This window comes from Podarcis raffonei, chromosome 4, assembly GCF_027172205.1.
Source record: "Podarcis raffonei isolate rPodRaf1 chromosome 4, rPodRaf1.pri, whole genome shotgun sequence".
Classification (NCBI taxonomy): Eukaryota; Metazoa; Chordata; class Lepidosauria; order Squamata; family Lacertidae; genus Podarcis; species Podarcis raffonei.
The window spans coordinates 9948034-9975673 of record NC_070605.1 but is presented as its reverse complement, the minus strand read 5'-3'; the positions used below and the strand labels follow the sequence as shown (position 1 = coordinate 9975673).

General features: G+C 44.4%; 1 protein-coding gene and 1 non-coding gene across 4 annotated transcripts in view; both read right to left on the bottom strand.

Moving 5' to 3' along the window:
- UVRAG (UV radiation resistance associated) overlaps positions 1 to 27640 on the bottom strand; it is a 134081-nt gene that overhangs the window by 85598 nt on the left and 20843 nt on the right. For all 3 annotated transcript variants that reach the window (XM_053385420.1, XM_053385419.1, XM_053385417.1), the window contains exons 7-11: positions 9002 to 9107; positions 6105 to 6231; positions 5342 to 5426; positions 3769 to 3856; positions 2654 to 2714 (exon numbers count right to left, since the gene is read on the bottom strand). In XM_053385420.1, the coding sequence (XP_053241395.1) occupies positions 2654 to 2714; positions 3769 to 3856; positions 5342 to 5426; positions 6105 to 6231; positions 9002 to 9107 (467 nt within the window). The remainder of the gene's footprint in view (positions 1 to 2653; positions 2715 to 3768; positions 3857 to 5341; positions 5427 to 6104; positions 6232 to 9001; positions 9108 to 27640) is intronic.
- On the bottom strand, positions 23758 to 23905 carry LOC128413263 (U4 spliceosomal RNA). Its single transcript, XR_008330287.1, has one exon. It is a non-coding gene; the product is annotated as a U4 spliceosomal RNA (small nuclear RNA).

Below are 27640 nucleotides of genomic sequence, written 5' to 3'. Positions count from 1 at the left end.
TTGCCATGTTTTGAATTGGCTATTTCTTACTGCACAAAGCTCTTCAACTCTGTTGTGTGTTTTTTTTTAATGGGTTACGGCAATTAACACTGCAGGGAAAAAATGAGCTGATAGACATGGGGCTGGACTGGATGATCCTTGGGGATTCCTTCCATTTCAATGATTCTATGGAGGGGTCAACCCTATGGAGGGTTGTGTTGTTTCCCGGACCCTCCTAGCCACCTCTTGATTCTATGCCAGGGATGATCACACCCAACCTCTTCTGATACCGTATTTTCCGACACATCTAATAATAATAATAATAATAATAATAATAATAATAATAATAATAAATTTTATTTATACCCCACCCTCCCCGGCCAGAGCCGGGCTCAGGGTAGCTAACACCAGTAAAATTACAGTAAAAACATAATGGGGGGACGACCCCAATTTAAAATACAGGTTAAAATGCAATTTAAAATGCAGCCCCATTTTAAAAGTAGCCCATAGATCAAAACCGTAAGAGGAGGGAAACATAAGGGTCAGACTGAGTCCAAACCAAAGGCCAGGCGGAACAGGTCTGTCTTGCAGGCCCTGTGGAAAGATGTCAAGTCCTGCAGGGCCCCGGTCTCTGGTGACAGAGCGTTCCACCAAGTCGGGGCCAGTACTGAAAAGGCCCTGGCCCTAGTTGAGACCAATCTAACCACCTTGTGCCTTGGGACCTCCAAAGTGTTGTCATTTGTGGAACTTAAGGTCCTCCGCGGGGCATACCAGGAGAGGCGGTTCTGTAGGTACGTGGGTCCTAGGCCGCATCTGTCACCAACTGGAAGTTTCCCCCACTTCCTACCTAACCGACTCTTCCCCACCAGCTTGAAGCCCTCACTCTCACCTCAACCCTTATGTCCGAACTCCACTGTGGGAGAGGAGAGACTACCCCTTTCAGCCCACACTTCAGAATCCACCTTTCCTGAGAGAATATATCCTGCTCTCCCACTCCTTCCCATTAGGCCACATGAGCTAACTATCCTGGCTTACAGATGTTCTCATCTCCTATGCATTTGGTGTTTGTGTGTGTGTGTGTTTTTTTTAAAAAAAGATTCTGCTTCTCCATTTTTTTAGGCTTTCTGAGAATCAGTCACACCCGGCTTCCATGAACTCATGCCAAGCTTTTGGTAAGCGGAGACAAGACATCCAAACTCAGGGGGTGGGGGGGGGGGGGTAGAGAGATTGCTCCCTTTATGTAAAATGAGGGAGGGGAAAACATGTATTTCATTACAGCAAACTATTTCGGTGTCACGGATTAACCCCATCTTCTCCTGCCTGAATTTAAATTTCCACAACCTGTCTGGCGTTAAACTTCCAGGAAACCATACGAAAGGCTCTCTTTCAATGCAACCTGCCAATTTCGTTTCACCACATTCAATTTTCAGCTATGCCGTGGGGGGCGACTCACCTAATTCTATGTGACAAGTTTGCTGAGAACTGTAATCACTTCACGGGCACTAGCAGACTGTGACAACCTAAAAAATGGGCTGTTAAAAAGTTCTCGACACAAGGGGAGCCGTCGGACAGGATTGTAATAGAGCAAGGAATAGTATTTATTTACGAAGACTTTAAATTGGTGCATAAGATACCCCCTGTTTAGACAGCTACATCTGGGTGCACATTAGCGTTTAACCTTTATTAAGGCCAGAGAAGAGCCCCATCACACGATAAGTTTGGTAGATGTTTGACACGCCGCTAACTCAGAATTCAATCATCTAAACCATGGGTAGGCAAACTAAGGCCTGGGGGCCGAATCCAGCCCAATCGCCTTCTAATTCCGGCCCGCGGACGGTCCAGGAATCAGCACGTTTTTACACAAGTAGAATGTGTCATTTTATTTAAAATGCATCTCTGGGTTATTTGTGGGGCATAGGAATTCATTCTCCCCCCCCCCAAAAAAAATAATAGTCCGGACCCCCACAAGATCTGAGGAACAGTGGACCAGCCGAAAAAGTTTGCTGACCCCTGATCTAAACTGATGCTCAATCTATACCATGGATAAGAAAAATGACTTCTATGTGACAAGGGAGAGAAGTTTTAGGGGGAAAATCACTACTATTCTTTCTTTTGCAATGTAATGAAGGTTCATATGGAAATCTGGGCTAGTAAGAAATGCTGCCAAGTAGCAACAATGATGGGCTTGCAAAATAGGGCAAACTACTGCAAGAAATCAAAGTGAGTCACTATTTACCGTATTTTTCGCTCTATAAGACGTACCAGGCCACAAGACGCATCTAGTTTTTGGAGGAGGAAAACAAGAAAAAAAATATTCTGAATCTCAGAAGCCAGAACAGCAAGAGGGACCCCTGTGCAGTGAAATCAGCAATCCCTCTTGCTGTCCTGGCTTCTGGGATAGCCGCATAGCCTGCATTCGCTCCATAAGACGCACACACATTTCCCCTTACTTTTTAGGAGGGAAAAAGTGAGTCTTATAGAGCAAAAAATACGGTAAATTTGTTTTCTTAAAATATGGGTACCCATCATGGAGCTGTTAGGAACATTTGTTTGAAAACTGTCTCCTGAGAAACAATGGAAATGAAACAATGAAATTTGCTGTCTGGGTTTCTCTGCTGGCGTGCCTGCACAGGGCAATTAGGTATCAAAAGCAAGCAGGTAAATAGCCAATTACCTTGAAAGTCTTCAGAATTGGGCAACTTGACTCCACAAATAAAATAATCCTTTTGATCATTCTGTGGATTTAATAGCAGAAAGTGAGGTTGGAACGGTGCCCATGCGAGAATAAAAAACCCGAAATGTAAACAACAGAATCAAAATCTGAGCATGTAATGGAAGCAGGCAGGTCTTCGAATATGTGCCATGAACGTTTAGTGGGAAAGCTAGTCAGGAGAAATCAAAAGCCACGTTTCACTTTAGCATTCCTGATTTGACAGCAGCCCGCACTGCTCTGCGTTTTGCTTGCTGCCTTCATTACTTATATAAAAGGTAAAGGGACCCCTGACCATTAGGTCCAGTCGTGACCGACTCTGGGGTTGCGGCGCTCATCTTGCTTTATTGGCCGAGGGAGTTGGCGTTTGTCCGCAGACAGCTTCCGGGTCATGTGGCCAGCATGACTAAGCCGCTTCTGGAGAACCAGAGCAACGCACAGAAACGCCGTTTACCTTCCCGCCGGAGCAGTACCTATTTATCTACTTGCACTTTGATGTGCTTTCGAACTGCTAGGTTGGCAGGAGCTGGGACCGAGGAACGGGAGCGCACCCTGTTGCGGGGATTTGAACCGCCAACCTTCTGATCAGCAAGTCCTAGGCTCTGTGGTTTAACCCACAGCGCCACCAGCGTCCCTATTACTTATATAGATGCCCCCATAAACACGCTCCTGGCCTTTGCTTCTGAGAACTGAAGGTGGGCCTACAGGAGAATCCTAGTGCAGAATATTTGAAGGGACCTATCCTATGTCCCCAGAGTCACTCAACAGGGGGTGATTGCTACACCGTGCCATACCCTTAACAGAGGGATCATTGATCTCAGGCTCCTCAGTGCGTCTGCTTCAGCAGGCAGCGGTTCCCCAGTGCACTGAGCACAGTTCTTTTCCAACCCTGTGATCAAAGTTCTTTTTATCTGGATATGGTGGAGGCCGAAGCTGGAGCCTTGCACATGCTATAGGTAGGGGCCTATCTGTAGGAGACTACAATATCTTTGGTTTGACATGCCGACCCTTCCACAAATGAATGTGGTATCCCGCCTACAGCTTCTGATGTTGGCGTTACTGGAGAATGTGAAACTCACCAGATCAATAGGGTAAATATAGGAAAGCTCTGAAAGTAATTGCCTGCATCTGATGGTCAGCTGTGCATTGGTCTTCAAGAATTGCTCTCTGATGAAAAAGACAAAAAATGAATGAATACCTCAAGGGTCAACACATATTACTCCCAATGCCTCATAGTAGTTTTAATTATGTTTAATATTCACAGTACTGCCAAATTATAGTGCAATATATACACGACTAAAAAGGAGAGCCACCTTTAATAAAAGTGTTAAGATACATTGGCACAATTAGAGGAAAATGACCGGTGTTTGTTTCAGCAACTCCTCCAGCTGAAATGAAATCCCCTTCCTTTGTATCTACTTTCTCCTAGACAAGAGCAGGCAGAGGAACTAATTGCTGCTGAAAACTCACACAATCAGGGGTGTGGTATGTGTTTTTTCTGAGTGAATGAGCTTGCAGCAGTGTCACCCATTGGGACCAGAGAATCATCTTAAGGCCACTAGACCTGGTGAGATCTCTGACTTAACAGGTTTGAGGACAGCGAACACATTGACTCTTTACAAGTTTCCTCCAGGGAGCGGACTCGCAGACAGAACTACAGAATCCAGAGGAGATTCCTGGTCGGTGGTAGCAAAAACCACTAGGTCCCTCTGTCAGTCATGAGAACTCGTCAGCAAGACACTTCTGTGTGTTTGTGTGTATGTGTGAGACACATACATGGGCAAATGAAGAATTAGTGAACCTGTCAGCTCATTTGCTTCACCTCCTCCTAACACCATTCCAACTACTGAATCCGCAAAATGTCCAGTCTTTGGCCCCACAGCTCCCAATATGTAGTGTCATAACCAGCAAGTATAAACTGAAAAGGGTAATTTGTAACCCAGGATTCATGGGTACAGGTGTGAATTGACCATGGACAGCTCCTCAGGTGTGGGGACTTATTACTGCACTCCATTCTTTGAGACTTATCGAATCTGCGGAATTCCTGAATTCTCTGGGATAATGCTCCAGTTAGCGTGAAGAAAATGGCGGTGCTGTTATAGAAGCATTCCTGTCAATCATGACGCCTGCCTGCTCTCAATGGGGGAGTATTCCCCATGAAAGAGCAAGGACATTCCAAGTTATTACTGGAGGCCCAAAGAGCCTCCATGGCAAGGAAAGTCTTATGCCTAGCTAGAATCGGTTCACTGCTAGTACTGCTGTGCATGGGACCCAATACTTGTGAAAAGCTGCTTTTCCAGTACCTTGCAACCCAGAGTTTCCTATCAGGGGGAGAGACCACACTTGCTGAAGTGGCCAGAAGTCAAACAGTCCCCCAGACTGCCATATTCTGGCAGAATGTTAAACCCTTTTTATTTGCCCAGGCCTTTGAGAGCTAATTTTGCTGCTATTTGCAGTGAAGGTACTAGCAGCTTTTTAAAAAATGTTCTTTTCAGTGATGTTTGAACTCTTATTGTGTATAGCATTTTTCTCTTGTTGGCTCCCTTTTGGACGGAAGGGCAGGGTAGAAATCCAACAAACGAAACGTAAGATCAGCATTTCACTACTACAACCAATCCAACTACTACAGCCAAAAAGACAAACTCCTTTTACCTCTTAGCAGTGCATTCTTTTCTCAACTCTTGCAAGGGTTCTTTGTCCAGTCGGAGCTTCTGATATTCTTCCTCAAACGCATTTCCTACCAGGGACATTTTTGGAAGAAAGTATCTGATTGGTTTTTGTGTGTTTCAGCACTAAATACCGGCAACAATCGCAACACTATTTTTGGAGTTTTTACAAAGAAAGCAATACTATGAAATATGGTTTTAAGGAATGCCTCTTGTTGCCAAACACCTTAGAACCATCTCTATTACCACAAGTGTGAACCCATCTTTTGGAGAACACCTAAATGCATCACTAAGGAGCTAAACTCAGGACACTATGCAAGCTTTTTGCTAGTTGCTGTGATCTCTCCTAATTGCACCATTGGTGTGCTCTTGGATTTCTTCCTTCTTCGGAGCTCACAAATCAACAGAAGACCTCACAGGTACCTTAAGACAACTGGCTGGAAAGACTTGCAGCTCTAAAACGAAGAACTGCATCACAGCGGCAGCTTGCCAAAAGGGGGAGCCACTGACCTGCCCTCCCTGTGCTACAGCACCACCACTGCAGATGGATATCAAGGGAGCAAACAAGAGGCCAATGGAGTCCCACCTCATGCTACAAAGCTGTTTCTCAATAGGAGTAACCCATTGCTCAGCTACAGATCAAGCTCCTCTGATGGCTCATCCTTCTTTGATCACCTACTTTTCATGGGAAGGCAACTGCTAAATTGGTTGTACGTGCAGTAGAGAGTTATAATATAATTCACACTTACCTCTGTCAAATAGCGCACTTTGTTCCTTATGTAGCAAGGCAACCTCTCGGCCCAGGGCTTTCTTCTGCCTTTCTAGCTCATTCCGAAGCACCAAAATCTTCAACTGTAAACACTCACTCTCTTTTTTCTATTAAACAAATTAATAAGAGGGCTGCTCAGCAAATATGGTGACACAGAGGCTGGATGGCCATCTGTCATGTATGATCTAGATGAGATTCCTGCATTGCAGGGGGTTGAAACAGATGACCGTCGGGGACCCTTCCAAATCTACAATTCTAGGATTCTGGTTTGACTGTTGCACTGAACACAGCATGATAGGCTCAGAAAAGCTTGAGGATTGAGAGAGCCATTTGTGAAGAGGTCAGAGAGAGACTCTCTTGAAAGCACCCATGCAAAGCCAAAGTCAACCCAACTTGGACTACAAGATGTCAAGGCCTGGGAGCAGCAGAGCCTCCTGCAATGCAATCAAGGCTAGTAATAATCTCATGACAGAAGGACACTGGGATCATAAAGCCTGTCTAGCTCCTCAATGGTGTCAATGTCCAGTACAGGCATCCCCAATCTTTGGCCCTCCAGATGTTTTGGACTACGATTCCCATCATCCATGACCACTGGATAGGGATCATGGGAGCTGTAGGCCAAAACGTCTGGAGAGCCGCAGGTTGGGGATGCCTGGTCCAGTAGATAATAAATAGTAATAATAATAATAAACAACCCCCTTTTCATTCATACAGAGCATAGTGAGCCAATTTATTGTCTTATCTGCTGCCATGCCTTTTTAACCTGAATTAAACATTAAGATTACAACTTAATGTGATTTTAACTGGGCATTGTTATTTGATTGTTACAATATTGCTGTTTTAATTATTTTATTGTAAACCGCCCTCGGGCATCCCACATGGAAAGGCAGGAAGACAAATTGAAAAATAAATAAATGCAGTCCCTGAAAGGGCTGCACTGGGAGCCTCAGGGGGGTTAAGAAAATCCCAGGGCTCCCCAACAGAGAGCTCAATGCACGATGTGCTAAAGCTGCTGCATACTCACACCTGCAATTTGGGCACTCCCGCAGAGCGGTCTTCATTAATGACAAAACTCTAGGCAAAGTCTGAGGTCTCTGCCTCTTGCTGCATTTTGCAACCTCTGCAACTACATTTTCTCCCAGTGCAGCCTGAGGCTTTTGCAGTCCACAAATCTCTTCAGGGATTAAGCTATCGATATCCTTTCCCTCCCTGCTTGTACAAAGGCAAAATGCCTGACGGGTTCCCATTCCAAGCAGCTCACAAGCCAACATAAAGATGACAGGCTTCACTTTACCTTGGGGACCGAAGCGAACATGGAGAAGAGTTATTTAAAGTGATAAGGAAATGTGGCTTTTGTTATGTTATTTGTAGATTTGATTTATGGGCTTATTGTGAATATGCATCTATGCTCTGTTCCCAACTTGCATGTAAACCCAGTGGAGAAGACTTGATTGCCTCAACACAAGGCACTGGGGCTGAAGGAAGAAAATTAGTTCAGTGCTGAAAGAGGCACACAACGGTACAGTAATCCTCTGGCTCGAGAGATAGCGGAACTCCCCATGTTCCTCATCATTTAAAGCCAGCTTTATGAAGGACTTCAATTTTCCATTATGTGTCAAGCCTTCCAGACTCGTTGGAGAACCTCACCGAAATAAAATGCAGGGCTCCCCAATCCGAACCAAGCATAACATCATGAAGAGAATGGGATACAAGCAGATTGGCTTCTTAAAATTGATACGAGGCACCAGGTGCCTGCCAGGCTGTGCCAATATAAATTTCCAAATTAAGTCACTAGCTATACTGGTCCCCATTCTAGACCATGCTGAGCCCTTTGACATTAGTCGGCGCCAACAGATTGCTTTGTTCCAAATTCTTCTTTTAAAAACAAAACAAAAAACTGAGCCTAAGTTGACAATTAAAATGTTTGTCACTGTGCCCGAGAAGTCATTACATGCATTTTGCTCATCCTCAAAAGCTTGGAGTGTCAGCAAGCTCAGCTATTACGCTCGGCCCAAACAATTACAAGGTTCACCACACTTTCCACTGGTAGCTCATTAATCCCAATCTGTAAGAGTTTGTTTTTCCTGGCAGCCACTTGTTGCTCATTCGCCACAGAGCCAGCGTTGATGCTTTACAACTGCAGAGCATTAGGAGGCCTATTAATTTGGTTTTTCCCTCTCAGCAATTTAGGCTTAATCCAATACATCAAGACGTTGGGACTTTCCAGACAAATATTTCCATTTAATAATAAAAAGGGGGTTGAGTTACACGCAAGAGTGACAGTGCTTGAGAAAGTCCATACATGAGTAATTATTACATGAAGACATCGAGTGATTTCTCCTGCACGTGAAAAACTCATCGCTGCAGATCAAATCACTCCTAACTATCAGGGAAGAGATTGTCTGCACAAAGTGTGAGGAAACTGGTTGAGCATCTCTCTACTCCACAGACTAGGATTCCCCAAACCTTTTACTGTTCGCATTTCCTAACTTTTGTAAATATATTCCTGAATTTCATTGGTTACAGGTTTGTAACTTTGCATGTTTGCCCCCACTCAAGCCAGGCGCCTCAAATTCCATTATATTCGGGTGATAATCAAGACCTAAATACAGAAAGAAAGAAATGGTTGGCTTCAAATTGCGAATAAGGGACATAGGATGATCAGCGGTGGGGTTCTATCCACCAGATCATTCTTACATTAGCGGAGACCTAGGCACAGAAAGGGCCTGCGCCAAAGTTCCCCTAACAACTGCTCACACCTCTCTAACAAGGTACCCCCTTCAGATTTTGAAAGCCCTCTGATTATATGAGCCCATCAATGTTTTATTCAGGGCATTTGCAATAAGTGAGAGAAATAAATACATCCCGGAAACCTACCAGCTCCTTGCTCGTCGACGTAAGCCTCAGTTTCTCTTCAATCTCCCTTCCTATTTTCTGAACAGTTACCTGAGTCTGTTTAATTGCACACTGGGCCCGGTGGAGCCTGCAAACAAACAAACACACACAGAAGAGTTAAAACAGCCTTTGGAAATAAGCTGCACTGCATTGAAGATCCTGGAAGCTACTTTCTGAACGCTTCTCTCCACTGTCTTTGCTTTAAAATGATTCTGATAGTGTTTTTAAATTGCTGTAACCCTCCCTCCTTTTGGAGAAGGGTGGGTGATAAATTGAATATATAACTAACAATAACAATTCCCACTGGTATCAACAGAGTATCAACACAGCAAAGGAATGGGGTGAACTGGGGTTCAAATGGGTCCGTGCTCACTGTACTAAGCTCCTGCTTGGAAAATGGGTGTGAATTCACCCACAGGGTTTCAACTCAAGTTTAATGGCCCTCAAGCAGCTCATCACTGAACCCAGACCCTGGTCCATGCTCGATTCAGATGTTATGCAGAGCTAGAGCTGTGTGTCTTCAGCATTTTGCTCTGAATCCTCTAGTGCAGGCATGGCAAAACTTGGCCCTCCAGATGTTTTGGGACTACAATGCCCATCATCCCTAACCACTGGTCCTGTTAGCTAGGGATGATGGGAGCTGTAGTCCCAAAACAGCTGGAGGGCCAAGTTTGGCCATGCCTGCTCTAATGAGTGCTGCCAATGGCTTCATATGGGGCTTATTGGGTTGTTGTTTTTATTTTGATTATGTATTTTGTGGGTTTATGTTTTGATTTTATTCAGTGAACTTCCCTGAGACCTCCGGGTATAGGGCGGTATATAAATTCAATCAATCAATCAATCAATAATAATTGAATAGCGTTGAGAACAAAATTGTGCCCCATGGCACATCGTAACACAAATGTCAGGAGGTCAAGGGGTTTCCCCGCAATGCTACACTCTATAGTATAAAGGTAAAGGTACCCCTGCCCGTACGGGCCAGTCTTGACAGACTCTAGGGTTGTGCGCCCACCTCACTCAAGAGGCCGGGGGCCAGCGCTGTCCGGAGACACTTCCGGGTCACGTGGCCAGCGTGACAAAGCTGCATCTGGCGAGCCAGCGCAGCACACGGAAACGCCGTTTACCTTCCCGCCAGTAAGCGGTCCCTATTTATCTACTTGCACCCGGGGGTGCTTTCGAACTGCTAGGTTGGCAGGCGTTGGGACCGAGCAGCGGGAGCACACCCCGCCACGGGGATTCGAACTGCCGACCTTTCGATCGGCAAGCCCTAGGCGCTGAGGCTTTTACCCACAGCGCCACCCGCGTCCCACACTCTATAGTATAGTGTATTTTAAAATGGGGTTTCAGGGTTTTTGAATGTTTTATGTAGTTTTTATGTAGTTTTATGTAGTTTTTCAATTTCATTGTTCTGCATGGGACAATGACAATAAAGATAGCATATATCGTATATCGTATATAGAAGTGCCCCTGACACCCATCTCAAAGAGTTGTTCCAGATATGGAAAGCTGGATCCTAAACAGGCAACACTTCATACTTCTGTCTCATAAGAACTGACAGAGAGAGAGAGAAGAGAGAAGAGAGAAGAGAGAAGAGAGAAGAGAGAGAGAGAGAAAGAAAGAAAGAAAGAAAGAAAGAAAGAAAGAAAGAAAGAAGCTACTGGTTTCAATTACAATTTCAAATTGGGCAAAGTTTTAAGCTTAGTCTACGCATGGAAGAGAATGAGGCAGAAGAGAATGGCCTACATCACTTCAGGCTGCAGGTGGGAGAAACCATTTTTGAGTCCTCCCTTGCATAGACTCCTTGCAAGGGAAAGGGGAAAACTAAAGCATCATGTACAGTGATGGCACTGTATTAAAACAGAAATAATGAGCAAATATTTGAAGGAGAAAGATAGAAGGAACATAAAATGTTTTAAATTCCAATTTTGATATTGCAATAAAAAGGTAAAGGACTCCTGACAGTTAAGTCCAGTCGCAGACAACTCTGGGGTTGTGGCGCTCATCTCGCTTTCAGGCCAAGGGAGCCGGCGTTTGTCTGCAGACAGTTTTTCTGAGTCATGTGGCCAGCAGGACTAAGCCGCTTCTGGCACAACGGAACACTGAAACCAGAGCAGCGCACAGAAACACCGTTTATCTTCCCACCTACTTGCACTTTGCGCTTTCGAACTGCTAGGTTGGCAGGAGCTGGGACTGAGCAACAGGAGCTCACCCCGTAGCGGGGATTCGAACAGCCAACCTTCCGATCGGCAAGCCCAAGAGGCTCAGTGGTTTAGACTTTCCAAAGGGCAGCAGCAACAGTTACCAGAAGTGTTTTAATGTGCCGTAAGTCACTCCCCAAACCCAAGCTATTTGATGCAAGGCAGACACTCTCTGCTAGAAAATACTTCTCCCGGGTGACACACATGGGGAGAGGCTTCAAATCTGGGATGCCCAGTCCCGCAGCACTAATTCAAACCTCATTCCATACACTACACAGAAGTGCATGCCCTGCAGTTTAAGAGCACAGAAACAGGTTGAAGTTAGCAGAAGATGATTTATGATACAACGTCTCCCTACTGTTTCCTGAACACATTTTGGTTCTTTTAGGAAATGAGTTGTTGATGTTTTTTAAAGAATGATCCAAAAATGTAGCAATTTTAGAGGCATTAGAATTACCTCCACGACTGACATATTTGAGGGCATTTTCCACTGGAGGCCAGTCTGGCAGGTGACCCTGCAGGGCGCTTTTGGCCTTCCCGTGCAGCACAGCTCATTTGCTTGATCCATTGAGGCAGGCTGTTATTTATAATGCAAAAGAGCCCTTGAGCTGTGCAGGGCGCTTCAGAAACCTCATTTCATTTGTCTTCAGCGACCTGGGAGGTGGGTCAATATCATTTCCATTTTACATGTGGGGAACTTACTGAGACAGAGGTTTTGCTCGAGGTAACTCAAGTTCATAGCTGAGCTGAAAAATAAACCCAAGTCTCCAAAGTCTGCACCCAAAATTCTACACCCCAGGACCATCTTAGTGCCCTCCTTCCCACTTGCCCTTTCCTTGTTGCAGCCTATAAAAAATCCACATGTGAATTGAACATGCCACTGCCTTCAAAAGTTCAGCGGCTGAACTAGAATCAAGGCTTAGCCATTGTAAAACCTGTTAGTAAATTAAGGGTTGGATTTTGAGCTGGAAAACTGGAGTCCAAACCCCATTTACACCCCCAGTATTCACTGGGTAGTATTGGTATGATACTCTCTCCTATCTGTTAAGGCACAGAGCAAGAGTTGCCATAAAGAGATGAGAGCAAGAAACCATCCACAGCGTGTTTTAAAACACTACATAAATATATTCAGCCCCTGTAGACCTTATTTTCTGTAGAATGCCTCAGAATTATCTACACGCCATTCTTGCAGCACAAAGTAGTCACCCCAAATGCTTTTGCTTTCAATAAGATTTTTAAAAGTCCCTAAAGATCTGCAACTGCAGTTCTAAAGCCAGCCTTCCTTGTATTTAGCTGTCAATCATGACAATATTATTCTCCACATACCTATAAATACTGAGCCCAGCTAGCGTTTTGAAGCCAAGATTTCCTGAAACATATTTGTGTGCAGAGTAAAGCTGTGCTGCCAGCTCCAGCACAGTAATTCCACTTGCAACTTACCCAAGAAGCTCAAGGTCTGACAGCATTACGTGCCAAAAAAGGAGACCCTCTACAATCTAGGCCCATCACCCAATGCCTTTGCTCTGCACAGAACTGCAGAAAAGGACTCTATTATACAGTCAGACAGTGACAAAGAAGCTAAGTTGAGCCGAGGTGAAAACAAGCAACAGAGCCTCTGCTCTTCTTTTCTTCTGGAGAAGTCAACAAGGTCATTATATCTCAAGGGTGTTACGGAAACAGAATTTAAAAGTCTTTGGGAGCACTCAGGTATCAAAGAGCAACCAAGGAAATTGAGAAGATGGGAGGAAGGGGGGCCCCTGAACAATTTGGAATTCCCTCATGTAAAATAAGGACTACTGTTTCAGGATAACTCCCATATGACTATATCCTGCATAAGGGCAAGATGTTGGAGTGAAATAGTTATCCACTGCTAATATGTCTGAAAATCAAACACGCTGCCTGTGTATGTAATATTGGGCCCATATGTAAAATTGGGCCCTTCTTCTGGGCTCACCAGGTTGGTGAGCATCAGAAACAGACCTTCTCAGTGGTGGCCCCATTAGTGATGAACTCCCACAGGAAGTACAGCTGGTTGTATAATGGCCCCCAGCCCCCGAGCAGGCATTGTTAGTCCTTTCCTTGCATTTTATTCAAACAATTTGTAAGACTAAAGTGTTCAAAAAAATTAGGATACTCCCCAAACCTTAGTTTTAGTTTGTAGAGTGTTTTAACAGAAACTACTACACATCTCAAACGCCAAATGCACAGATACTTGTAAAGATGCAGAAAACAGGTGCGGTTTGAATCAAAACATCTGGGTTTTCTGTGGTGGGTGCAACTGAAGAGGCCAGCCGGTGGTCATCTGGCCATATCAGACTTGTGTACATTTACCCAATTTTTTGTAAAAACACTCACATCCTGTCATGTTTGGCAAAATTTTCATAGTATTTGCCAATATGTTTCCAACAGGAAGACTAAAAATAAAATGCCTCATTCCAGATGCAGCTAAAGCAGAGCAAAGGAAGCTTTGCCAGCAGAGACCCATAATATATAAAAGAATGTTAAACATGATGCCCAGAAATATCAGGCTCTCTTGTTGCCCAAATCAATTTTGTTTATCTGAAAGATTTTGATTGAGATTTTTCAGTATCCACAAGGCAACCAATTTCTATAGGACATGTTTCAAGTCTTTGGATTCTCATTGCTTCCACTGTTGCAGATTATCCCAAGCAAAATTAGATTATGGATCACGCACTACAATGATTGAAACAATCACTAACACTAGAGATTCATACATGCACACATTTCATTGGGCTGATTAAATAAAGTCAAAGCCAAACCTTAAAGCTCTCGCCCCATGTGTGCGCCGCCTTTCTCCCAAAGAATAAGCTGAATGTGGCAAATCATCCTAATGAATTCTGATTCGTCCAAGACCACCAGTGAACCTTGTGGCTTACAAGACCTCTGCCTCATCTTGGAGCCGCATTGGACACGATGAAGTCCTGCCAGCTAAAGTATTGGTGTGCTGTGTCCAGCTAGCAGCACTTCTCTGTATCCAGAGTGGCCAAACGTTTATCCCTTTACAGGGGTCAGCAAACTTTTTCAGCAGGGGGGCGGTTCACTGTCCCTCAGACCTTGTGGGTGGGGCCGAACTATATTTTTTTTGTGGGGGAAGAACAAATTCCTATGCCCCACAAATAACCCAGAGATGCATTTTAAATAAAAGGACACATTCTACTCATGTGAAAACACCAGGCAGGCCCCACAAATAACCCAGAGATGAATTTTAAATAAAAGGACACATTCTACTCATGTAAAAACACACTGATTCATGGACCGTCTGCATGCCAGATTTAGAAGGCGATTGGGCCAGATCCAGCCCCCGGGCCTTAGTTTGTCTACCCATGCTTTAGCTGATGCACCTTAACAGCAGTTCCGTTTGGTCAGATAGATAGAAAGAAAAAAGAAATCCATTCAGCCTGGCACAGCAGCTGAGCCAAATCCTTCCAGGAAGACCACAAGCAGGACGCAAATGCAATAGCAGCAACCGCCAACGTCTGAGAGAAACTGGCATAAATCCACAATCTGAACGTGGAAGTCATGTAGTTTGGAAGCACTCTGGTTCTGGCATTGCTCCTGAAGGCTCGAGACTAGTGCTAGTTTGTCAACTGCGTTCATTCCTTGAGCAGACTTGGACACAGTCAAGCCTACATTCGTTACATCTAGGCTGGATTACTTAAACATGATGTACGTGGGGCTGCCTTTGGAGACCTTTTAGAGACGTCAGATAGAGGAGAATTTTGGAATCATGTTGTTCCTTTGCTGATTTACTGAGTCTCTTTCCAGGTATTTTTACTTTTAAAGCCCTAAATGGAAATACAAGACAGGCCAACTTGATTGGACAACCACTCCCAGCCCCTAATTCAATTCTAGTATAAGGAGGAGAGGAATAAAGCCTTCACTTTCTTCCCATTATGCTTTATTTTTTAAACACCCACATTCTTTCTCAGCAAGGAAGCATTCTTCCTCAATAGGCTTACTAATTCTCTTTAACACTGCTTTTTACCAGTTTATCCGGAAGAAGCATAAAGTTGACTAACTCATATTTCCTGGCTCTCTCTGGATCCATTTTAAAAAAATGTCATTTCTTAAATATAGAAATACACTGAGCCTCACCTGTGTCTGGAAGAGCACTTCTTACATGACACTGTCACAATATTTGTGAACACCATTAACAGATTTACAACATATAAAAGAGACTCTAGATTTTCACTCGGGTCTGGTTTCTATGTTGGTTAGTTTGAGGATCAGACATCAGTTCTTTACATAGAGCTGTAAAGTTGGAAGGGACCATGCAATGCAGGAATATGCAGCTGTCCCATATGGGGTTGTTATCTGGTGGCTGAAGACCACAACAGGTGGAGTATGAGGAAACATTCTGCATTTTGTACAAACTTGCTTGCAGCCCAGCCCAGGTATCTCAGGTTAAGTACTTAATTCGTTCCAGAGGTATGTACTTAACCTGAAACTGTTCTTAACCTGAAGCACCACTTTAGCTAATGGGGCCTCCTGCTGCTGCCACGCCACCGGAGCACAATTTCTGTTCTCATCCTGAAGCAAAGTTCTTAACCTGAAGCACTATTTCTGGGTTAGCGGAGTCAGCAACCTGAAGCGTATGTAACCTGAAGCGTATGTAACCTGAGTTACCACTGTACAATGTGTGCTGTTGCACCACCCCAAGAGGGACATGCACTCACATCGGTGCACGTGAAATTCTTGCGTTACTTGTTTCGACTGTCTTCGGGCATGAGCTTAACTTAGAGGAGTGAAATGCTTTCTTTAAACGTAATTCGAAAAACAGATTGATGATGAATGCCGAATATACACAGATGATTTTGGAGAAGATTCCTCCCCGCTTCTCGCAGCCATAGATGATTGCATGCTAAGTAAGCAACCTTTCAAAGCCATTCCAGATATTCTCTTGAATAATTTCATCCGATTTTGTTCCTCAATCAATTCTGCTTATGTTAAAGGAATAGGTTCTGCTATTAACCAAACATCAAGCAATCACAGTCAGATTCCACCAGCTATTTCTCGACAATAAATGATTTCCCTGATAAACTGTGATGGCTTGGAAAGTAGCCCAGCTGTGACCCAATTCAGTTGAAAGTTATCACCATGCAGGATTTAAAATTAATTGCATGGATTAGAATACAAAAGGTTGTTCTGAGCTGTCTTTATTTTCATGTAAAACAGTTCACTAAGTTCACATCTATTGACAAAGTGCGAAAATATCTCCAAAATGAAGCTATCAAAAAAGAACGTTTGATACTAACTGGATGAGAATTTAATACGGCACACATCAATTCAGGTCTTTCAATGAACAGTTTACATTCATAACCAGAATATATTGTTAAGAGACGGGCACCCACTCAGACATGCAAATGTTAATTATGACTGATTTTGTTCTTGGATTCTGACGTATACCAAGCAAAAAGGGCAACTTTTGTTTAGATGCAGGTGGCTCCCTATTCACACGGGGGTTACATTTTGGGCCCCAGCGCACAAGGGCAAAATCACAAAAAATGGGGAGCACCCTGGAGAGTCGTCTTGGCTCGGGAAGAGACTCACCCCAGAGCCCAAAGAGAATAATCTATTGGGGCTTCAGAGAGGATCTCCACGCAAGCCGGAGGGGCAGCAGGGCTTTGCTGAGCTGCTCAGCTTCCCCAACTAACAGCTGGTGTAAGGGGCAGCACAGCAGCAGAAGCAGCCACTTCCCTGCGAATCAGCTGAAGAAGCCCTGATGCCCCTCTGGCTTACACAGAGGTCCTTTTTGGGCTCTGGGGAGGGTCTCCAAGATGCTCCTCATTTCCGGGTACCTGGCACTGTGCTTCTGCATGGTCGCACGTAAATGGGGAGTTGTCTATCACGAAGGCTTGGGAACTGCTGCATATTAATCAGAGTGCTTGTGCACAAACACTATTACTCTCGTGGTACTTTTTGGCTGCAAACTAGCCCCTCAAGTGGAAATGTCCCATTTTACTCTAAAACCCCACAGCAGCTCTAAATGCGATGATAAAATGAGCAATACCACTTCACTCTACAGGTAGGGTGAAATATACTCGGGAGTCGAGAGTGGATTTCATGCTCTTTGTTCAGCTCATAGTGGTGAGGAGGAATGGAAGTTCCCCCAGAATGTCTGCTTTATATACGTTATTTACACAATGGGCCCCACGTGATTGGCTAATTCCGGGATTCACCTGTAGGCCAATCAGGTTGCAGATTCACTTCCACCTGGAGCTGGATTAGATGGCTCCTGTGGACCAATCAGACTGCTGCATTCTGGGTCCTATTGTTCTAGAACCAATAAGACTGCTTCATTCTGAATCCTATTGTTCTAGGACCAATCAGACTGCTGCATTTTGGATCCTATTCAACTCAGTACATAACATAGGGGGATCACATTTTTTAATGTTCCTACGTGTTTTGTAAACAACCCTTGCATGCAGAAGACTAAAACAGCAGGTTGTGCCAGATTTATCATTATTATTACTTGCAGGGAGTCCACAACAGGAAACATTCCAAGTGTTATTTCCCTACCTTTAGCCTAAACTGCAAGCGCAAATTCTTAAATGATTGATTTTCAAAGAATCTGGAGCTAATTGTGTGTCGTCGTCGTCCCTTTCTTTTCTTTTTTCCTTTTCGGATAGAGGCGAAACATGACCAGAAATCACTGAGCAGCAATAGCCATGCAGGCTACAGAAGTGACATCTCTTGGGCATTAAGAGTCTTTTATAGACATTACCTATACATTTTCAGAAAAGTCTCAAAAATCACGAGGGCCAGGAACCTTTTAAAATTGAAACCAATTCCCAGGAGTCCAATTTCTCTGCTAGATTCATCAGAGCGTTCTGATAATTTAACAATGCAGAAGATGCACGTCGAATCACATTTCCACTATTAAAAAGCAACAATGTGAGGAGGCAGCAATGAATGATCTATTCCAGCTCCACAGCCCCTTTGTTTGGCATATTTAGGCCATCTTAGGTACGTTAAGTCACAAATCAACAAAGCAAACACTGGTCAGTTAGAGAATCGTCGCTGTTCTCAGATGGTGCTTATAAAAGAATCCAGATCCAAGGCTTTTTGACATGCACTGCGGTCAATCGCCTGAAGCATTTTCCATCCATCTTCTTGAACGCCTGGATGCTGTTCGCTTTCTTCCTCTTTTGTCCTCTCCTTCCTCCCCCCCCCCCAATGTACAGCATTTATTTCATTCTTGGTCACAAGCCATGAATGCACAGACTAAATACTACAGTCACACATCCTATAGCTATTTCTCACAAGAGAAATAAATACAGGGAAGGTCAGATTTGCCAAAACAACCTTAGTTTACACTGGGTTTATTTAAACAAAGTAATGACCGCTGGGGATTTAGAAAACAGAGCGAGAGCTTTTTGGCAAAGTGAGAGATATGGGATACCCAAATTGCAAACACCCAGTACTATTATTAAAAGAGCTTCTATTAAACAGATTTTAAAACAAAAAATATGAAACCTGAACAAACAAGTCTTTATGCTTACCCAGAGACTAGATTCTAACGAGGTACTGATACATTATCCATGAAGAAGCAGCAGCCTCCAATCCAGACCCCCAAATCGACACATGTACAACTAATCTGACATTTTGTTTTTGGAATTTCCTTCCCCACCAACACATCCAATGGACTTTTCAGGTTTATATGCAACCCCATCCTCACCCAGTTCCTGAAACTATGTGACAAATAGTCAACGCCAGAATAAGACACGAGCCAAGAAGAGGAACGAGGAGAAGGGCTCCACAAGTCTATCCTGACCAGCCATCGGCTTCCTGTGCAACATAAAGCAAGTGTTCTTAACAGCACAGGATGCAAAAGGGACAGTGCATGAAGATAAAATGCTCTGAGGGCTTTGGGGACCCTTGGATGAACTCTGCTCCCAAAGCAGAAAAACACTTAAGGACTAAGCTTTCCCAGTCCTCTTTCCAAACAGTAAGATGCAACCCAGAGCGGTCCAATAACCATTCTCAGAAGCCAACAAGCAGAAACGTGTCTTAAACCCACTTGGGTGTTGCCGAATCACCATCCCTTTTCCTTTAGGGACCGATAAACAACATCTCTTGTTTAGCGCAACTAAAATGCAATTCAATACCACTCAAGAGCAACTACTACATTCTGGTGCGCCTAGTCATACAGAAAGGATTCTTCGATATACAGTCGTACCTCGGAAATTGAATGCCTTGCGAGTCGGAACGTTTTGGCTCCCGAACGCCGCAAAACCGGAAGTGAGTGTTCTGGTTTGCAAACGTTCTTTGGAACCCGAACATCCGACGCAGGTTTTGCAGGTTCCGATTGGCTGCAGGAGCTTCCTGCAGCCAATCAGAAGTCGCGCCTTGGTTTCCGAACATTTTGGAAGTCAAATGGACTTCTGGAACGGATTCCATTCAATTTCTGTGGTATGACTGTAGTACTAATCATGCACCCCTCAAAATTCATCACTGTTTTTCTCTTCGTTAAGATGGTCAGCAGATACCTAGATAATTGCTTTCACAAGCACACCAACTAAAATATTGGCAGATTCTAACTCTTACCCACCAAATTGCCATCTTCAGGGTTTGTCTCACAAAATAAAAGCTTCTCAGCAAATGTGACAGCAGCGCTAGATGTCAGAACTTACAAAATCTGCTGCCAAGAAGAGGACAGCTTCCCCCGCTCTCCTCCATAGCATGCAGTAGAGCTTCTTTAATAATCTGATGTCATTCTTTATGTATCTTTTCTAAGGAGTCAAAGCTTTTTACAAAATTAAAACACACCAAAAAGAACTCCATAAAATTGCAATTTAAAACAAAGTCACAGACGGACTGCAGCATAAAATCTTAATAAGCTCATGGCAACAGATAAAAGATCTCTAAAAAGTCTAAATTTCCTGAAACATGGAGGGGGCATTTAAAGGACGCCTGAAAGCCAAGTGTGGCAGGCTCCCAAAAGGAGGACATTCCAAAACATTGTCACCGCCAATCAATAAGGCCCCATCTTTTATATTCATCCACCTGACACCACATATCAATGGGACCAAGAGCAGGACCTCCAAACCTGATCTTAACTGGTCAGGAAGGTTCATATAGGAATAGATGGTCCTGAGAACAACCTGCTTCCAAGGCCATTTTTAGGGCTTTAAACCTAACACCAGCACTTTAAATTGAGCCTGGAAACAAACAGGAAACCAGCAGAGCTGGAATAGGACCGCAGTGATAAAATAGCATCGATGGATACCAGACAATAGTTTGGCACCGTAACCGGAGCTGAGAATTTAAGTTTCCAAATTATTTTGGAGCTACACCAGCTAAACATTAGGCTTTTTGGAAGGCCTGAAAGAGTCGTTTGCTTCAATTGGCTTTTCCTGGGTAATGTTGTGTCTTGCTCGCTGGATGGAGGGTGGAGAACTGCTGCTCAAGTTCTGAGTCTGTTTTTTATTTGTGTGGATCTTTTCTTCTTGGTTTTAGTAGTAACTTTGTTAATACCTGTAAGTTGCTTTGGGCACAAGGGACCTAAAGAAGTGGTATATTAATACTTTAAAAGAAAGTAACTTTTATCAAGCATCGCAGTAGATCAGCCAAGAAGCAACGAAGGCATGGAGAATTCGTGTCAGGGCCATCTTGTTTGGGAGAGACCACAGCTGGTGAACTAGCTGAAGCTAGTAAAAAAAAAAACCACTGCTAGCTACCATCACCACCTACACATTCAAGCATGTCTGCCAAGAATGGAGGCCAGAGGCATCCCAGATGGCAGACCTGAGTCTTCAAAGGCAGCACAATCCCATCTGGAGCAAGCTGCACAACCTTCCCCAGATTGCCAGAGCCCCTGACCAACCATTCTTCCAAGTTATCTGCATTATTTCAGCTTATTCACCTCCCTCGGCCCACTCAACTGACAGACGCTGGTTTAGCAGCTCCACAGACTTCCTGGGATTAGACTACGGGGGAAAGGTGGTAGAGTCGCACACCATCAATATACTGGTGACACCTCGGCCTAAGCCCCTGGATGATCTCGCCAAGTTGTTTCATGCAGATGTGAAACAGAGTAAGAGACAAGACAGATACTTTGGTACCCTGTTAAGCCAAAGGTCACGGGGCTGAACAACATTCCCCAGAACTACCTTGTGAGACTGGAATGTCTGGAACCATTGAAGAACAGGAGGATACCATGGCTCATGCTAAAAAAAAAAGCCATCGAGAAATTTAAGAGAATCAACAGAATCACACACTCCTATGCATCTTTCAGCACAGGCTCATCCACCAGGGCAGGCAAGGCAGCTTCCATGCCCCCAAACCGGACTGTAATAGATTTAAGTAATCAGGTTTCCCTAGGACTACCTGGAGCTGAGATACCGTCACATGCTCAAACCCTTGCTCAAATTAAGGCTAATGTGAGATGGACCAGTGGCTATTCACATTACTTGGCTCTGCATTTTATTTTTTTTCACAAGAGGTCTCACTACAGCCTCTCACAAACATGCAGGAACCATGCCTTCTCTGACTGAGGCACTGATCACCTCTCTAAGACGGGATTTCCCAAACTTGGGTCACCGGCTGTTTTTGGACTACAACTCCCATCATTCCTAGCTAGCAGGACCAGTGATCAGGGATGATTGGAACTGTAGTTCAAAACCAGCAGGAGACCCAAGTTTGAGAAACCTGGTCTAGACAGATTGCCTGTCTTTCTTTGTTGATTGGGGCGAAGGTCAAGCACGAAAGCAACTGGTCTCACCTCTTCAAGCAGCTTGCCCACTCATGTCCCCACAGGGGCGAACAAGCTGAAAAATATTCATCACCGCATGACTAGAGTGCCATAGGCACAACCATCTCTGACGCCACTTGAAATCTGGTGTCCCAAGTCAGAATGATAGAAACATGTGCCTGGTGGAGATGGAGGGGAGCAGAACACAACCTATTGGTTGTTGTTGTTGTTTAGTCATGTTCGACTCTTCGTGACCCCCTGGACCAGAGCACGCCAGGCACTCCTGTCTTCCACCGCCTCCCGCAGCTTGGTCAAACTCATGCTGGTAGCCTCGAGAACACCGTCCAACCATCTCGTCCTCTGTCGTCCCCTTCTCCTTGTGCCCTCCATCTTTCCCAACATCAGGGTCTTTTCCAGGGAGTCTTCTCTTCTCATGAGGTGGCCAAAGTACTGGAGCCTCAGTTTCAGGATCTGTCCTTCCAGTGAGCACTCAGGGCTGATTTCCTTATTCCTGCCATCTCATTTTTGACCACATCCAACTTACCCAGGTTCATGGTTCTTACATTCCAGATTCCTATGCAATATTTTTCTTTACAGCATTGGACTTTCCTTTCACTTCCAGGCATATCTGCAACTGAGCAACCTTTCGGCTTTGGCCCAGCCGCTTCATCAGCTCTGAATCTACTTGTACTTGTCCTCTGCTCTTCCTCAGTAGCATATTGCATGCCTTCCGACCTGAGGGGCTCATCTTCCAGCGTCATAACTTTTATATACCTGTTATCTTTGTCCATGGAGTTTTCTTGGCAGGGATACTGAGAAGGGGAACCTATTGGTACCAGGAAATTATTCAAGTTGTGCTGCATTTTAGTTTGGAGGGGAGATCACTATTGGCAGAAACTCCATTTCATTCCATTAGTAGTTATGCATTTCAAGATGTTGGCAACTTGCAGGAAACTAGTTATCCACCGTGTCCAGTTTGCAACTATTGTGGAGATACTATACTTTGTCATAAGGCAGAGTATTTCTCAGTAAGATGAAAGTTCAGTTATTCAACCCAGAATGACAGATTCCAGTGTTCAATGTGGTATATACAGAATAAGGCATTTTAAAATATCCTAAAAATTGAAGCTCTTTCCCCCCCTGAAGGCTTATTTTAAGGTATCGGAGCTCAGTGTGTCGAGTATTACCTGCAAATATTGTTCTCATTAAAGCCCCATGGAAAACTAAGCCGTCTCCCTGCAGCTCTCAATCCCCTCACATATGCACATGGTTCATATAGGTTTGTCTGCAGCCGCAGGCTAGAATTCAGCACTCACTTGCCAGCTGCTAAAAATTCCTGCTCTAACTCCATGCAAGAAGTCCAGGAGGTGGTCACCCTTCACAAACTCAGTAGAAAACTGCACTGTCAAGAGTTATTAGCGAGAAAGAAGAGAAATGGAGGAAACAGCTTGGAGTCTCTTCTCTTTGGCACATACGAAACCGGTCACTGCAATATAGGCAAGGTGATTTCTCCCGAGATGAAGCATGTAGAATTTAGTATTCCCAGTAAGTTTAGGGGTCATTTTAAAAAGGCCAAAATTTGCTCACAATTTCTGAAAAACGTATGAATTGTTTTGGGCCCCTGAGATAGGCCTCGAGTTGGATAAGGAATTCCTACTCACAGCTTAAAGGGTTTATGTTATGGGGTGGGGAGGGAGAGATGAGAAATTAATTTCAGGGAACCCAATGCTCTCAGATGCATTGCTGGTGCTCAGTGCTCCCCCCAGAAAAACCACCTTTATGTTATTGCTTCCCTTGATGGATAGATTGTACTACTACGCTGCTTTTCATTCAAATGAATCCCAAACAATAAATAATAAGAACGTAATAGAAAATCACAAGTACAGCATAAATCATATAAAACAAATTTTCAATTAGCAGTAACCGCACCTCAGATTAACCTTGTTGGCTACGATGCAGCCGTTGCACAAAGCTTCTAGCACTGGTTAGCCGAGAGCTTGAATCCATGTGCTGCTCTCTGCTGTTAATTTTTCAAAGCAGCAGGAGAGGAGGATGCTTATGTATACCTCAGCCAACACTGATTTGTGGGGAGCTAGGGGGTCATTAGACCCACCAGCATTCCTCTACAAAGCAACTAACAGAGAGGCACTCTGACCAACCCTGCCCCCCTCCTATTTGATCTCCCGGCACACTCACATGTGGCACACCTATTTTACATACGAAATTGTTACCGCAGCATGATATAATGTTCATTTAAAGGTGGGGGTGAGAGAAGGCCACAGAGAAGGACCATTTGGTATCTGACAGTCTTCCTCATCCAGGGAATCCGACAATCCCTCCCTCCTGTTACCAAAAGCCATTGTTGAGGCCAGAATTCTGATTTGTTTTAAGCATTGAAAGGCAGAAGAAGGTGCTTCTTCACACATAAGCTACGGGACAAGGATAACTGCGACTTTAAGGATGAATGGGAACCCTTTACAAAGTATCTGAAGACGCAACAAAGCGAACTGGACTCCTTGGCAGGTTTTGAATAAACATTCACAAACCTTTTATTGATAATAATCAGCTAAATAGTTTGAGGATCTATACAACTTTGTAACATGCAGAAAACAGCATTCTTAGAGAAACCAAAGACTGGAACTGAGGGAAGTCGGAGGGTGGGTGGGTTTTGTGTGGGAGGGGGGGAGGGAGGAAAAATGAGGGGGGAACAATGATGATTTGTTTTTGGATAATATGTCTTGTTATAATTTTGAATTTAAAAAATTTTTAAAAAGGGATGAAAGGTATTTACGGTGTTCATCCAATGAAGCTGAGTTTTGAAAGATTTAAGATAGATAAAATAAAGTACTTCTTTCTGCAGCTAAGAGTTAAACAACGAAACTCCCTCCCAGAGGAGGTGGATATGTCTACTGAAGGCTGCTAGCCCCGAGGGCTATGCTCTGCCCTCCACAGTGGAAGCAGCAATGCTTCTGAGTACCAGCTGCTGAAAACCAGAGGAAGGGAGAGATGCTCTTGTGCTCGAGTCCTGCTTGTGGGTTTCCCACGGGCACCTGGTCAGCCTGTGAGAACAAAATGAGCCACTGGCCTGATCCAGCAGGCTCTCATAATTCTACCAGGGGCTATTAGTTGTGGTAGCACTTCTTTGTTTACTGGAAGAATCCATGCTGAATAAGCAGCACAAACTTGGGAGAAGGGATCTTGAGTTAGTGCCATCCTTCACAGAAACATCTATCTGTTGGAAACAGGATGCTAAACTAGATAGGCCACTGGCGATCATGTAAGTGAATGCATGATATACTTGTAATCATATACTTGACAAGTTACCGTATTTTTTGCACCATAACACTCACTTTTTTCCTCCTAGAAAGTAAGGGGAAATGTCTGTGCGTGTTATGGAGGGAATGCCTACGGGTGGCATGCCTACGGATTTTCCTCCTCTAAAAACTACGTGCGTGTTATGGTCGGGTGCGTGTTATAGAGCGAAAAATACGGTAATTTTGTCTTAGGCAGCAAGCATTCTACCTGCTTTTAAGTACACTTATATAAATAAGCGTATCTTAAAAAGCAGAGACATCACCTTGCCAACAAAGGTCTGTATAGTTGAAGCTATGGTTTCCCCAGTAGTGATGTATGGAAGTGAGAGCTGCACCATAAAGAAGGCTGATCGCCGAAGAATGGATGCTTTTGAATTCTGGTGCTGGAGGAGACTCTTGAGAGTCCCATGGACTGCAAGAAGATCAAACCTCTCCATTCTGAAGGAAATCAGCCCTGAGTGCTCACTGGAAAGATAGATCCTGAAGCTGAGGTTCCAATACTTTGGCCACCTCATGAGAAGAGAAGACTCCCTGGAAAAGACCCTGATGTTGGGAAAGATGGAGGGCACAAGGAGAAGGGGACAGCAGAGGACAAGATGGTGGGACAGTGTTCTCGAAGCTACCAGCATGAGTTTGACCAAACTGCGGGAGGCAGTGGAAGACAGGAGTGCCTGGCATGCTCTGGTCCAGGGGGTCACGAAGAGTCGGACATGACTAAACGACTAAACAATAACAACATATAAATAAGCTCAGTTGTTTGGGAATTTGACAGCCAATGTTTCTTTAGAATCAAAACTCTAATATTAAACTGCTTGTAGAAGACAACTTTATGAGTAAAACAGCCAACCTTCAGCTCTGCTCTACCACCCATTCATTAAAAGAAAAATGCCCTATAATAATTCTTGCAAGGCAAGAGTGACACCTTCTGGTAGAGCTGCAATATAGAAATTTGAGTTTTTGAACTCCAAAGCAATTCTGAAGAGTATTTAAGACAGGGTTAATCCAGTCGAAAGGTCGGCGGTTCGAATTCCCGCGGCGGGGTGCGCTCCCGTTGCTCGGTCCCAGCGCCTGCCAACCTAGCAGTTCGAAAGCACCCCCAGGTGCAAGTAGATAAATAGGGACCGCTTACTAGCGGGAAGGTAAACGGCGTTTCCGTGTGCAGCTCTGGCTTGCCAGAGCAGCGACGTCACGCTGGCCACGTGACCCGGAAGTGTCTCCGGACAGCGCTGGCCCCCGGCCTATAGAGTGAGATGGGCGCACAACCCCAGAGTCTGGCAAGACTGGCCCGTACGGGCAGGTACCTTTACCTTTACCTTAATCCAGTGTGGTGATTCCAATGGTCAGGGATGATGGGATTTAGTGCACAACACCATGTTGGCTACCCATTATTTGAGAGGTGTTGATAAAGGCCTGAGCAAGTTGGACAAGCAGTTCAGCAAAGCTGTGTGCACAGCCCAGAGCATATTCTACAGGAGAGTTCAACACTTACTATGCTCCTTAATAGGCCATCAAACTTTGGTTATGTCTATCCATTCACACATACAGAACTTGCAATGCTCAGCTAGGCAACTTCTGAATATACTGACATGCTCTGCATTTCGTGTATTTGTATTTGGATGTTTTGAACATTTGCTGTATGCCACTTTGAGCACAGCTCATTGTGGAAAAGCGGCATATAAGTACACTCAGTCTATCATTCAATCAGGGCACTAGTTACCCTAACTGTGGCAGTTCATCAGTAGAAACAGTGGGCGCTTCGAAACCTAACACCAAGTTCAGTCTTGCATGAATCAGAGTAAGCCTTGGATCTGATGAAGAGCCACACCCCACTGCCCAGTACATGATCCCATTTTCAAACTGCTCCTAGAATCAGTAAGTTTCTCCTAAGGTCCAACCAAAATGAATTTTCTCGTGACTTAACGCTACTGATCTAGTTCTGCCATCTGGTATTTGAGAAGTGCTATCTGTCCTCAGTCTGTCTTCACTTTTCCTGGCTAAACATACAGTGGTACCTTGGTTCTCAAACTTAATCTGTTCCAGAAGTCTGTTTGACTCCCAAAGCAGTCCAAAATCAAGGCACGGCTTCCGAATTGGCTGCAGGAGCTTCCTGCACTCAAGCAGAAGCCGCGTCAGATGTTCGGCTTCTGAAAAACATTCGCAAACCAGAACACTTACTTCCGGGTTTGTGGCATTTGGGAGCCGATTTGTTCGTCAACCAAGCCGTTTGAGAACCAAGGTGCCACTGTACTCAAGTTCCTTCAATGTTCCCTCATAGGACTTGTTCTCTGAACCATCTTCACTGCCCTCCTTTGACCTCATTCAGACTTATCCAAGTACAGTGGTACCTCGGGTTACATACGCTTCAGGTTACAGACTCTGCTAACCCAGAAATAGT